Source organism: Schistocerca gregaria, chromosome 1 (assembly GCF_023897955.1).
Source record: "Schistocerca gregaria isolate iqSchGreg1 chromosome 1, iqSchGreg1.2, whole genome shotgun sequence".
NCBI classification, from domain to species: Eukaryota; Metazoa; Arthropoda; class Insecta; order Orthoptera; family Acrididae; genus Schistocerca; species Schistocerca gregaria.
In genome coordinates this window covers 1087105120-1087119828 of record NC_064920.1, presented here as the reverse complement: position 1 = coordinate 1087119828, position 14709 = coordinate 1087105120, and the positions used below count along the sequence as shown (strand labels likewise).

The 14709-nt window shown below is 37.0% G+C and overlaps 1 protein-coding gene across 1 annotated transcript in view; it reads right to left on the bottom strand.

The window, feature by feature from the left end:
• Positions 1–484: 484 nt before the first annotated feature.
• Positions 485–14709, bottom strand: part of LOC126281954 (alcohol dehydrogenase class-3) — a 28013-nt gene continuing 13788 nt past the window's right edge. Inside the window, exons 4-8 of the mRNA XM_049981323.1 lie at positions 11127–11249; positions 9911–10127; positions 8014–8280; positions 1120–1258; positions 485–690 (exon numbers count right to left, since the gene is read on the bottom strand). Coding sequence (XP_049837280.1) covers positions 666–690; positions 1120–1258; positions 8014–8280; positions 9911–10127; positions 11127–11249 — 771 coding nt within the window. The 3' untranslated portion in view covers positions 485–665. The remainder of the gene's footprint in view (positions 691–1119; positions 1259–8013; positions 8281–9910; positions 10128–11126; positions 11250–14709) is intronic.

Here is a 14709-nt window from a genome sequence, read left to right as displayed (position 1 = left end):
TAAGCACCAATGGTGACCCTGATGCCCTCATGGCGTACAGGATCAACTATCTTCCGGTAAGAAGGTCTCCCTGACCTATACGCTGTGCAACCACAGTCCAGCCATGATTGCACAGAGGCCCTATAAAACTGGAGCAGACACTTCCAGTCCACTCCCCAGGACATGTGGTTAAGATACATCTACATGTTTAGTGCCTTCTAAACAATTTTGCCTTGAGGTGCAGTAATGACAATGGCAATTTTGCATAAAAAATAAAGGCTCAGAAACCCAACAGCATCTTTGAAAGGGAGAATAGTGTCCCCACATATGCATACCAAGTAGTTCAAACATCACACAGTCATAGAAAAACTGATCTGTGAAATAAATAATAACATGTGCCCTCGATCACACTCCTACTGTTTACCTTTTCAGTACAAAATATTGGAGCTAAAAAAAAACTGCCACCAATGTGTGCATTTACATCTATCATTAAATACATAATCAATTAAATGCATATCTTTATTTGGCTTCTTCGTATCACAAAATTGTAAACGAGTACATGCAAGTGTTATAAAAGTAAATGCAATATCCAATATGACACCAATATATTTGGAAGCACATTTGACTGAGTAATAATCTCTTCCAAGAGATGCAGCACCAGAAGTAGGTATTCACAATCCTAGTCTTCAGAACTCAACAACAGTTCGAATGCTGGAAACAGAATTACATCTCTATAAAAACAGTTCCATAGATTGTCAAGAAACAAGGTAAAGAAAAAACAGAAAATATCACTTTAAATTTGACAAAATTAATAAAATTTTAAAATTAGTGACTGCTCACAATGACACACATTTGCAGATAACTATCTATAGTTTTTATTTGCAGCATGAAGAAAATGTTCAATGTTCACAGGAGTGTTAACTACTAGTTACTTTTAGTTTTATTTGATTGAACACACTGAGGACACCCTGGAGGAAACACTATACACTTAAATAAACACTCTCAATGTCAATGAACTGAAAAACAATGGTGCAATATTCCATTCTACTCAATGATCATAATATTGCACCAATAGAGCTTGACAAAAGTATTCTACTTAGTAGTAAATACCATGAAAAGCAGAGATTAACAGCCTCTTACCTCTTTCCAGCATGTAAAAGATCAAATGCTTCATTGATTTTTTCAAATGGCAAGTTATGAGTAACAAATTCATCAAGCATAATTTTCTTGGCCAGATAGTCTTCAACAAGTTTAGGCACACTGTCCCTGCTCTTAAATCCTGTGAAATAAAAAAGAGCTGCTTATAAACCTACACAAAAAGAATGGTTCAAATGGCTATCAGCACTACGAGACTTAACATCTCAGGCCATCAGTCCCCTAGAACTTTGAACTACTAAAACCTAAGGACAGCACACACATCCATGCCCGAGGCAGGATTCAAACCTGCGACCATAACGGTCGCGTGGGTCCAGACTGAAGTGCTTAGAACTGCTCAGCCTACATAAAAGAATCACAGTCCAAACATTTCAAATTGATTAAAAAGACTGGAAAACAAACTAGTGTAAGAAAGATACTACAATATGGAGAAATGATCTTTTATTTGACTGACATTGGCACCCAAAACAGACAGTATGTATGTATGTATGTATGTTAACAAAATTATTATTTATAATACTTACTGACAAAATTTGTTAATCTGGTTAACTGCCAGTAAAGTTTCTTTTATTACTCTTCAACTTTCCATGCCCTTGTTATGAAAGGAACCAACAAATACAAAGCTTTTTGGTGAAAATGGTTTGGTAATTGGTGTGCCACCAAATGTGACAGATTAATTTTATGCTTTCTGGAGACCAGACAGCATTCACACAATACAGCTGCTCAAAAATTCCTGAAGCTGCCAAACTCAGTCTAAATATTCCACAGAGAATTGGTCAACTCTGCTAAAAACCCGAGACCATGTCATCATTCAATCAGGCTGAAAAGTCTCCAAAATTATAACAGCAGATTCGCCCATATTACTCACTACATGAACCAATCAAGTAGCATTGCCTTCTTCACATACATTTAAAAAATTTCATTTTTTACAGGGGCATTAACACTTGCCTACTCTATTAGAAGAATAGCTTATCTCTCTGCTGACGTCACGAGTGATTTCTGCATCGGTATCTCATTCCACTGGCTCTAAAAGTGCCAGTTGGCCAACTGCCTCTGCTAACCAGCATGGGAACCAACTTCTCACTCCTTACTCTACCCTTACTGCAGCACTGATATACTCACTTCATATAAGTGAAATAGCAAAACTGGAAATAACGAAATTAACTCTTCTTCTGCAAAGAAGGGGTACCTTACAAGTTGCTTCTCTTTTCTCCCAAGGTCTTTTAATCTTCCTATAGGTGGTATCTGTCCCTCCCCTCCATATACATGCTTCTCAAGCTTTGCATTTGTGCTTCAGGCATTCCTGCTTAACTTATCATAACATTTTAATTACAGTCCAAGTCCATATATGCCCTGGATATGTTTTAACAGTTTACAATCTGGTTTCAAAATCTGTCTTACAGTTATGTAGTCTATTTGAAATTATCCTGTGTCTCCAAGGTCTCTACCACACATGCAGCCTACTTTCATTAATTTTAAACTAATATTAATGATGATTACATAAATATTTTTAAATCTATTTGTATGAGCTGAGATATCTGTAACTTCATCATGATGATCATTTCTCCCTAGCAGCAGGCGGATGCCAACAATACTACTGTATGTTTGAAATTTCACTTGCAATGAAAAGCACTTTCATTTTAACGATTGCCACACCAATTCAAGTATCATGTCTGTGGCACTCCCTCCTCTATTTCATGATAATACAAAATGAGCTGCCCTTCTTTGAACTGTTTGGTGTTCTCCACAGATCCATCAGATGTGGATCCCACACTGCAAATCAATAATCCAGGAGAGGTGGCATGCAGTCTCCTTAGTAGACCTGTTGTACTTTCTAAGTCTTCTGACAATAAATCACATTCTTTGGTTTGCTTGCCCCACAACATGATCTATGTGATCATTTCAATTTAATTTATTCATCACTGTAATTGCTAAGTATTTCGTTGATAATATAATGTCCACCGCTTGGTGAGTATATTTTTTACCTATCCATTTACATTATATTATCAATAATCATTGATTATTCAGTTGAATTTACAGGCTTTAGATCTGTGTGATTTATCACTTAACTGAAATTTAGCCAATTTCTTGTGGTACTGATGTGGATGACTTCACACTTTTCATTACTGAAAAGCAACTGTCACTTTTCGCACAATAAAGATTGTTGTTGTTGTTGTCTTCAGTCCTGAGACTGGTTTGATGCAGCTCTCCATGCTACTCTATCCTGTGCAAGCTGCTTCATCTCCCAGTACCTACTGCAACCTACATCCTTCTGAATCTGCTTAGTGTACTCATCTCTCGGTCTCCCTCTACGATTTTTACCCTCCACGCTGCCCTCCAATGCTAAATTTGTGATCCCTTGATGCCTCAAAACATGTCCTACCAACCTATCCCTTCTTCTAGTCAAGTTGTGCCACAAACTTCTCCCCAATCCTATTCAATACCTCCTCATTAGTTACGTGATCTATCCACCTTATCTTCAGTATTCTTCTGTAGCACCACATTTCGAAAGCTTCTATTCTCTTCTTGTCCAAACTAGTTATCGTCCATGTTTCACTTTCATACATGGCTACACTCCAAACAAATACTTTCAGAAACGACTTCCTGATACATAAATCTATATTCGATGTTAACAAATTTCTCTTCTTCAGAAACGCTTTCCTTGCCATTGCCAGTCTACATTTTATATCCTCTCTACTTCGGCCATCATCAGTTATTTTACTTCCTAAATAACAAAACTCCTTTACTACTTTAAGTGTCTCATTTCCTAATCTAATTCCCTCACCATCACCCGATTTAATTTGACTACATTCCATTATCCTCGTTTTGCTTTTGTTGATGTTCATCTTATATCCTCCTTTCAAGACACTATCCATTCCATTCAACTGCTCTTCCAAGTCCTTTGCCGTCTCTGACACAATTACAATGTCATCGGCGAACCTCAAAGTTTTTACTTCGTCTCCATGAATTTTAATACCTACTCCAAATTTTTCTTTTGTTTCCTTTACTGCTTGCTCAATATACAGATTGAATAACATCGGGGAGAGGCTACAACCCTGTCTCACTCCTTTCCCAACCACTGCTTCCCTTTCATGCCCCTCGACTTTTATGACGGCCATCTGGTTTCTGTACAAATTGTAAATAGCCTTTCGCTCCCTGTATTTTACCCCTGCCACCTTTAGAATTTGAAGAAGAGTATTCCAGTCAACATTGTCAAAAGCTTTCTCTAAATCTACAAATGCTAGAAACGTAGGTTTGCCTTTTCTTAATCTTTCTTCTAAGATAAGTCTTAAGGTCAGTATTGCCTCACGTGTTCCAACATTTCTACGGAATCCAAACTGATCTTCCCCGAGGTCTGCATCTACCAGTTTTTCCATTCGTCTGTAAAGAATTCGCGTTAGTATTTTGCAGCCGTGGCTTATTAAACTGATAGTTCGGTAATTTTCACATCTGTCAGCACCTGCTTTCTTTGGGATTGGAATTATTATATTCTTCTTGAAGTCTGAGGGTATTTCGCCTGTCTCATACATCTTGCTCACCAGCTGGTAGAGTTTTGTCATGACTGGCTCTCCCAAGGCCGTCAGTAGTTCTAATGGAATGTTGTCTACTCCGGGGGCCTTGTTTCGACTCAGGTCTTTCAGTGCTCTGTCAAACTCTTCACGCAGTATCGTATCTCCCATATCGTCTTCATCTACATCCTCTTCCATTTCCATAATATTGTCCTCAAGTACATCACCCTTGTATAAACCTTCTATATACTCCTTCCACCTTTCTGCCTTCCCTTCTTTGCTTAGAACTGGGTTGCCATCTGAGCTCTTGATATTCATACATGTGGTTCTCTTCTCTCCAAAGGTCTCTTTAATTTTCCTGTAGGCAGTATCTATCTTACCTCTAGTGAGATAAGCTTCTACATCCTTACATTTGTCCTCTAGCCATCCCTGTTTAGCCATTTTGCACTTCCTGTCGATCTCATTTTTGAGATGTCTGTATTCCTTTTTGCCTGCTTCATTTACTGCATTTTTATATTTTCTCCTTTCATCAATTAAATTCAATATTTATTCCGTTAACCAAGGATTTCTAGCAGCCCTCGTCTTTTTACCTACTTTATCCTCTGCTGCCTTCACTACTTCATCCCTCAGATCTTGTCTAAATAACTTTGCAATCAATTTTGATCTTCTGATGACTTTAAAAGATGGCAAATGACAGCATCATCTGCAAACAGTCTAACAGGGCTGCTAAGATTGTCTCCTACTGTAGCAGTGCTCGCCTGCTTTTTTTTCCTTTGGTGATCTTTTGTCGTCCTAGGTGTCAACGTACTGCATTGCTACACTGGCTGAAAAATGGGGTTTGTAATCTGGACACCGACTAGAGTAAATAATGTAGCTGACAGATGCATAGTTGTGTTTCACAGTCTTACTTTCACTTTTCACAACCTCCAATAATACACAGTTAATATATGGCCAGTGCACTATTGATTAACCTTCGACGTGGCTCATTAATAGGTCGTAGGTGAACATCCACATACTGCTACAACAGTTTACTGTTGAACATCTACAAGCAGTAAAGCCTAACCACAAATTTCGCAATTCTTGAAGAATAATCAGGTACATATTGAGCAGACACTGTCACTCTTAACACACGGCCTAATTGTGCAACACTTATTACACTGTTAAGTTGATGCACTGTTGTCATACTAGCCAACACAGGTTGCTCGTCAAACTCGGCCATGGACTGACTGTCAGGAACAAACTCCAGGCCCTTATATATCCTTACTATAATAGGTGCTAAACTTACACATTGTTCAAGGTTTAATTTACAAAAATTGCAATTAAATCTTAACTCATTCAATTAACTGACCACATTGAAAAATTCCATCTTTTCAACAGTTTCTTCTACAGCAGAGGTTAAGCAGAATTATTTGCTTAAATGATGAAATCAACAAATATAGTTATGTAAAGAATACTTTTGACAAAACTTAATTACTGCAAAATTAATTAAGGTCTTTCTTTGCTAACACATTTTAGAACAGAGCCAAATAAATACTTTAAGCATACTATTAGTTGTTCCTCCAAATGTTTATAACTAGTACAGAATTTATATTTGTTTATACCCCAACAATAGAATTTAAGTTATGAAACAATTACTGATTTCACCCTATTACAAAAGATACTAACTAGGCATAATCGAAATAAATTAGAAAATATATTACATATGTAAAACTAGGCACAAAATTAGATCTGGTGTTATATTCTTTAAAACTATGGGCCAACCTTTCTCTTATGAAAATGCAGATTACACTCATGTATGTTAATGGTAATTCATTCAAAAATTAAAAACCTAATCTAAGTAGGAAGACGGCAAAACAAGAGGGGAAGTAAAATTATCCTAGCTTGCTTAGTCACACTGTGTCGTTTATGTGGATCAGGATCCACTCTGGGAATACCAGATATTTCTGTTTACTAATTACTTTCCATCATTTACTATGAACTGTGATCTTCCTGACGGGAACTCGTGGATCCAGTCGCTCAACTTAGGCAGTACTCCATAGGCATGCAAACTGATTACAAGTCGCCTGTTAGAAATGGCGTCTAAAGCGTTCTGGAAATCAAAGTATAGAATCGATCTGACATCCTCCGTCAACAGCAATCATTATTTAATGAGAATGAAGACCTAGTTGTGTTTCAGACAAACAATATTTTCTCAATCCATTCTTAATATTTGTCAATAAATTGTTTTCTTCGAGATAATCTGTAATGAATGAAAACAGTATATGTTCCAAAGTCCTACTGCAAATCAGTGTTAGTGATATGGATCTGTAATTCATTTGAGTACTCCTTTTCCATTCTTGGGTATTGGTGTGTCTTGTGGAAGTTTACAGTCTTTAGGTGCAGATCTTTCACTGAGCAAGCAGTTTTAGATGATTGATGAGTATGGAGCAACTTAATCCTCATACAAATCTAGACTGGAGGCCTTGCCTTTGATAAGGGATTTAAGCTGTTTCACTACACTGAGGACATATATTTCTAAGTTACTCATGTTGGTAGTTCTCTGTTCAAATGCTGAAATATTTACTTCACCTTCTCTGGTGAAGGACTTTCGGAATACCATGTTCAGTAACTGCTTTAGTGGCACTATTACCAGTGACATCATTGTTATCTCGCAGTGAAGATATGGACAGTGTCTTGACACTAGTGTTCTTCACTTAAGATTGTCTTTGGATTTTCTGCCAGCTGTAGTTTCCTCCTTGTTTTCAGCCACTCACAGTGCCAGCAAAACATGGCCACGTTGACAGGTTACAAGGACAGATCAGTCAATTATGCAGACTGTTGCCCTTGCAAACTAATGAAAAGGCTGCTTCCCCTCTTCACGACAACTCTCAACACACACCCTTCCATTGTGGTTGCACTTATGGCACAAGTTTCTGTATCCCTGAGGCATGGAAACAACCCCACCGCGGCAAGGATCATAATTACTAGAGTGAAAGTAGCACAGATGCAGGCATTATAATTAAAAAGTGTACCATTACTTCCAGTACATGATTAGTGTACACTTATTTTAAGATATTACATATACATATACTGGGAACATTTCATAGATAACTGATTTTTTTCCCCTTCAGCTATACAACCAATGACACACACACACACACACACACACACACACACACACACACACACACACACACACAGGTGGAATCGGGAAGGTGGTATGTATTGTGTGGGGGACACACACACACACACACACACACACACACACACACACACACACACACACACACACAGAGGTGGAATCGGGAAGGTGGTATGTATTGTGTGGGGGACATATGGACAACTTTTAAATGTTTTTTTTTAGAAAATACAATTATGGTGAAATAATTACCTCCAAATGCAGTTCCTTTCCAGGTGCGGCCAGTTACAAGCTGGAATGGCCGTGTGCTAATTTCCTTTCCCGCTGCAGCAACACCAACAATGGTTGAGACTCCCCAACCTTTGTGACATGATTCAAGAGCAGCACGCATCAAATCAACATTACCAACACATTCAAATGTATAATCCAATCCTCCATCTGTCATTTCAATCAGCACCTCCTGGATTGGTTTCTCATGTTCTTTCGGATTCACAAATTCTGTGCAGCCAAATTTCTTTGCTAAAAGGAAAATTGAAGATTATTAGAAAATTAAGAAAAACAGAATCAAGTATTTAAGGGGCTGATTACTATGGCAGAGACGAATCTCAGCAGAACATCTACAGCACCTTCAGTGATACTGAAGCAGGAAATTGAGTTCTTAATAGCACAAACCTCGAGAAAAGCAAATTAGCACTTCCACAATATTTAACTTTCCACAAGTAATTATGTGCATTACATCTAACAATCATTTTCATCAAAAATTTAAGTGAGAATAATATTTCTTATTTAAAAATGGAATCTTAACATCAGCTTTGAAAAACTGTATCACATCTTTCACTTACACTTTTTATAGATGAGAAAACTTACGGCACAGATACCTGAAGCATTTTTCTTCCTTGGTTAATGCTTTCACAACTTTAACAAACAGCAGCAAGAAATGTAGAAATCACAAACACTGTGAGTCCACTTTTATCCTTTTTTATTTTCCAACTATTTTCTGAGGGCTACAATACTTCTTTAAGTGGTATCCATGACTTACCCAGATCAAATTTATTTTCAAAGTATGGTCCTCTGATGATTTTTAACAACAAATTCACCAATGTGACAAACAACCAGTACAATTTTTACAACTACAATTAACCACTGTACTTGATACATGTATTACAAGCTAGGAAATGAGGCTACCCAATGAACAGCTGTAAATAAAGAAAATGAGCCAAAGAGCTTATCATAACAGTTATCTTATATCCTAATCAGTACTAACAATACCACTGAAAATTCTTCAAGTTCATGGCAGTTTAAATACATCTAATTGAAATCTTTAAAAAGTACTCTTTAAAATATAAATTTTCAGAGCAAAAAACTGCAGGTGCCAACTTTTTGCATCATATTAGGACAGAGCACCCTAAAAACCAGAAGTACACTTTTTTGTTGATGATAGCCTGTGCTATCTTTCTGTATCCCTAACAGGAAAGTTGTAATCGAAAGTAATACTATGTTTCACACACCTACACACACACTAGATTTTAATATTTGTATGGTACTAAATGACGCAAATTATTTCCGTCACAAACTTTTGTGAACACATATATTTAATGGATTGAATTGAACTTTGTTAAAACATTGTGCTCTTAACATTTATCATTTCAGTCAAGACTATTGCCAGGTCATCAATTTTCCAGCTCAGAATAATTACAAGAGTATGAAAAGGATAAATTACTCACCATTTAGCAGAGATAATGGGCCACAGATAGGCACAACAAAAAGACTGTCAAACAAGTAAGCTTTCAGCCCAAATGGCATTCATCGGAATGCAAACACACACACACACACACACACACACACACACACACACACACACACACACACACACACACACAACCTTTTGGCTGAAAGCTTACTTGTTTGAATCTTCTTCTTGTGCCTATTGATACTCAGCATCTCTGTTATACGGTTAATAATGATCTATCCTTTTCATGATATTGTTGTAACTCCATCTTGGATTTTCCACTGTTCAATTTCCCAGCTCTTTATCTAATGATGGAAGTACTTGTAGGCCATCTATAGTCTACAAACAAAACAGCTATAGCAATATATCAGGTGTGGCAATGAGTTCAGACAAGTTCCAGAGTAAGCAAACTTTACATACCAATTTCAAACTTTGATGGGTTTATATCAATGCCAATAATTCTTTTCGCACCAGCAGCACGACAGCCCATGGCGACTGCAAGCCCCACGGCCCCCAGGCCCCAGATAGCACAGTTTGAGCCAGCAGTGACACCAGCGGTGTTAAGTGCAGCACCGTATCCAGTTGGCACTCCACAGCCAAGAAGGCAGATTTTATCCATTGGAGCAGATTCGTTTACCTGCAGCATGAGTGAGCAGTCCATGTCAGGTTACGTTACACAACTTACCAGTGCAAGAAGGAAATTCTTGGCAAATCACCAATGACTGTTTTGTACATGCATACAGTTATTTTCCAACAGGACCTCATTTAGATCAATATACTTTGGCCAATGTGTTTCAGTGAGGAGATGCCATCCCTGGAAAGAGCAAACTCACCTACACATCAACTTCGGATACATTGTTATTAGCAGTAATCTCTCCATGACAAGTTTGTGACAGGTGACTATTCTAGTTTATCCATTTGAATGAAATACACTTTGCACGACTACTCGAACTATCCTATAAACAATAGTATTACACAGATTAAGTTAGAGCTTTAGTTTAGTTAAGGAGCAAAATGTATCAAAACAGAAAATTTATCAATACAAATGCCATATCTGTGCTACACCAAGAATTATTCACCTTATCCTCAGCCACAAAAAAAAAAGTCTCTACAATGATATTATAGCCCTGATGAGGCACAACAAAGTAACTGAAAAGGAAAAGTGTATGCTTTCAGAAATAGCACACCATGGTCAGTGGACCAGTGAATGACACTATTTTGGAGATTGTTGGCAATTAAGGGATATTTCAAATTCTTTCACTGCTACAGTTTCAGTTTCATTTTTTCATGCTGTTGTAAAATTGGCATGAAGTGTGGTAAATCTGAATGTTTCAATAGGTCTGAAATTGGCATTTGAAAATTGCGAGTTGGTTATTGTCTGGGGTGACTGTAGCAAGAGGAATAATGAAACACACTATGAAGTTCTGTCATTAAGCTGTACCTTAGGCATGTGAGAAGAGTGTCATTGACATGAGGACTACCTGTCATCTCCAGGAAAAATGTATGTGTATATGTAGATTTTCCCACCATAAACAGATAAAAACTCTTCAGGGTTTCAAATTTTAACAAATGGCATTGTAACAAATATTTTAATAGTCAAAACATACAGATGTTACCATAGTCATATAAACAATACCTTGGCAATAGATATCTCTGCCACTACAGTATATTCACTGAATGTTGAGCATCCCATGAAGTGGAACAGAGGTTTTCCATTGCAAGTGAATCGTGTTGTTCCATCTGGCATTAAACCTTTTCCCTGAAAAAAGCAAATATAATTAGCAAAGAAACTGAAGAAATAAAACCCTCACTTACTTAGGCCCCCCCCCCCTACACACACACACACACACACACACACACACACACACACACACACACACACACACACACACACACACACACAGTTTATTGTAAGGATTGGCACCAAGTTCTCTTCCAAATTTACATTTTACACAGTGTACACAGAGTCAATGAGCCAAAGTCTAATATGCTTGTAACATCAACTGGGGAAGTAAACTCATTTTTTAATATCTGTTTCTATAATCACGTCTATCCCAATTTCAATTTTTTTATGAGCTTTTACTTGCTGTTACACATCTGCTATCTTTTTAAGAACTGATGAAATTCATTACCACAAATCATTGTATAAACACTGTACTGTACATTTAATTGCCTTCACATAGATTTTTATACAAAGTATTGAAGAGGAATGCGATTTTTAATCATATATGCCAATTACATGTATTTTTGCTCATATTTGGGAGGAGAGGATTTAAGATTTTCCTAGATTCTGCATTTTCCTCAATTTTATGTTTTTTAAGTCTGAACCACACAAAAACGTAAAATAGGAGTTTTACTGTAAATGTGTAGGACTGCTTATCTGTTGTACTTTCTTTTTAATTACAATTGAGAAGGAAAAGTCCTATTTAAGACAGAATCATGACTGGTGACTAGTCTTGCGTTTCCTACACCTATGCAGAAAAACACTAGCACAAAACGTGTGTGTGTGTGTGTGTGTGTGTGTGTGTGTGTGTGTGTGTGTGTGTCAGGAGGATGGGTTGTTCATCATACCTCCTAGCTCAACCAACAAATATAACAGACACCAAACACCTTTTGTCAGCCAGGAAGATTACAGCCACCTTTTCTTTTTTTCGAGAGAGAGAGTTACTAAAGCACTATCTTTGTGGATTTTAGGGAACATGAAAGAAGTACTGTGGGACAAAGCATATCGAGTGATTTGGTCTTGGGATTACTAATTTGTGTTCTGTATGACAAAGCTTGACCACATTGCTTAGAAAACAACATTTCTGCCTTCAGCTCTACAGCACCTCTTTATACACATGTGCCTTGGCTCCCAAATGCTTCAACTCCAGAGAAGAAATTGAAATTGGTGTCATAGGCTGGCTGCAGTATCAGGCAGTAGAATTTTATGCATAGGACATGTGTTTACACCTCTGAGATATGAAAAATCTCTTAAATATGAATGGTGATAAGGTCTAGCAGGAATGCAGATGCTTACTTTTAGGGATTTTCCTAATACTTTTCTTTATTTCATTATTTTATTTACAACCTAATTAAGATTACTTTCTGAATCGCATCCTGTGAGTCTCCACTGTAGGAAGTCTAAACCAATAGTACACATTGAATTTAAACTCTTTTCAGAGACATTAGAAGCTTAGTTTCATCAACCATTCTGTTTAATGAAACTGATTCACTCACTTCTATTCTCCCATTCATTTCCTCTGCTGTACATCCACTTATTACCATTAGCTGCCCTGCATACAAAAATTTAACTATTGGCACATAACATTTGATTTTAGTCTTATTCTGGGTGATTGTCTGGCTTACTTTCAAACTATCTGCATTAAATTAGTTGTTGAATTTTATCTGCATTAGAGGCAAATAAAATGTCACTGCAATTGTCCTGACAAATTTCATTCATATGCATTCTTTTTTTTTAATCTTCCACATTTAAGGAACTGGAAACTTCCTTTTGAACTTCCCTATCAATCCTGAACTTCAAACTATTCCGATTAAATTAAACTGTAGCACTGACACTCTTCTGTATACTGACATAGGCTACACCAGTACCTCATCTCTTGAGGGTTGTCAGAATAAATTTGTTGAAAGGAGAGTTAAACACTTCCTCAGAATCTAAATATACAAGTTCAAAAAAAGTGGTAATTTTAACTCAGTTCTCTAATCTGCATTTTATTCAACACTTGCAAATGGCTCTTTGTGATGTATTTATAAAATGTAAAATTCAACAGAGGAAATTATTAAAAATCACAGAAGAAACAGGATACCTGGTATCAAATTTAGGAATGGAAACTGAGTACTGCAAAGAGAAATGAATACTCTCCCCATCACAAAATGTATGTTCTTACTTCAGTGGCAAAGGGGAGAAGGTTGAAAAAGGAAGTAGCTAATCCAGAATTTAGGTCAAGTGAGATCCAGTTATCATGGGAAGGAAGGGCAGTAAAGATCTGCAAGTTTGATTAATTTCTTGAATTGCACAGAAGTGCAAAGAAATCTTCAAGTGGATGTCATTTACTGCAAAACGTGGCATTTTAAAAGAAGAAATGTCACGAGATTAGCAAATGGGAAAGACGTAACACTTCAATTTTTCACTACGAGCTCTAATTGCTCTTATTTTATCATCCTTATGATGGTGGGAGTCACAAAATATTTTCACATTTAGTAGAGAGCTGCCAACTGAAATTTTGTGAAAAAAATCTCACAGCAATGAAAAATTACTGTTGCAATGATCGCCATGCCAACTCCTTGCCATGTTCACGACACTCCCATATTTCATATACGAAATAAACACCTCAAAATACAGTTGAGACCCTGAAACTTGGCAGTAAAGAATTCAGACAATGAATAATTGTACAACTTTAGCAGATGCTTTAATCATAAACAATATAAAATGAGGTGCCTTTCTTTAAATTTTTTTATGTCCTTTGTCAAGGCTGCATCTTAAGGATCCCATACCGAGCATCAAGAGGACACACAAGCATAGTGTAAGCTGTCTCTTTAGTAGGTATGTTTGTCTTCCAAGAGTTCTGCTGACAAAATGCAGTCTTTGGTTCCCCACCTGAATCATTTTCTATTTGATGGCCCTGGTTTATGTTATTCATAAATGAAGTAACTAGATATTTAGCTGAACAGACAACCTTTAAATGTTTGTGATTTAACATGTAATCAACATTAAATGCAATTTTTTAAATGTAATCTTCTACAGGATATGAGGACACATTGCTGCACCTTGAGCATCAGGAAAATAGATATAGCCTCTGTGCACTCCAGCAATAATGTGGTTAAACCTCTCATAATTGCAATGAGATTTGAGTTTCTCGCTTCTTAGCATGCAGCGTGGCAGTAAAAGTTGCTCAGAGTCAGCCAGCGTCATTTTTGGCAGAAGCATTAGCAAGTAGTGATGAGCCAGCAAAGTGGTTTTATAATGTGTGGGTGGTTGCATACACGAAGATTAGTCAATAATCAGCACAAGAGTCAGGAGTTTTGTCCATGTCTGAATCGTTTATGAACACTAGGTGTTATTAGAATCTTTTGGTATGACATTATTCCGATTCCTACTGATGTTGAGAAAGGAAATAATAAACCAGTAGCAGCACCATAGTCTGTTGTACTTTCTGAACTCCCTCCATCCATAATTAAATGTCATTAATTAAGGAATGTCAATGTTGAAAAGGATATGT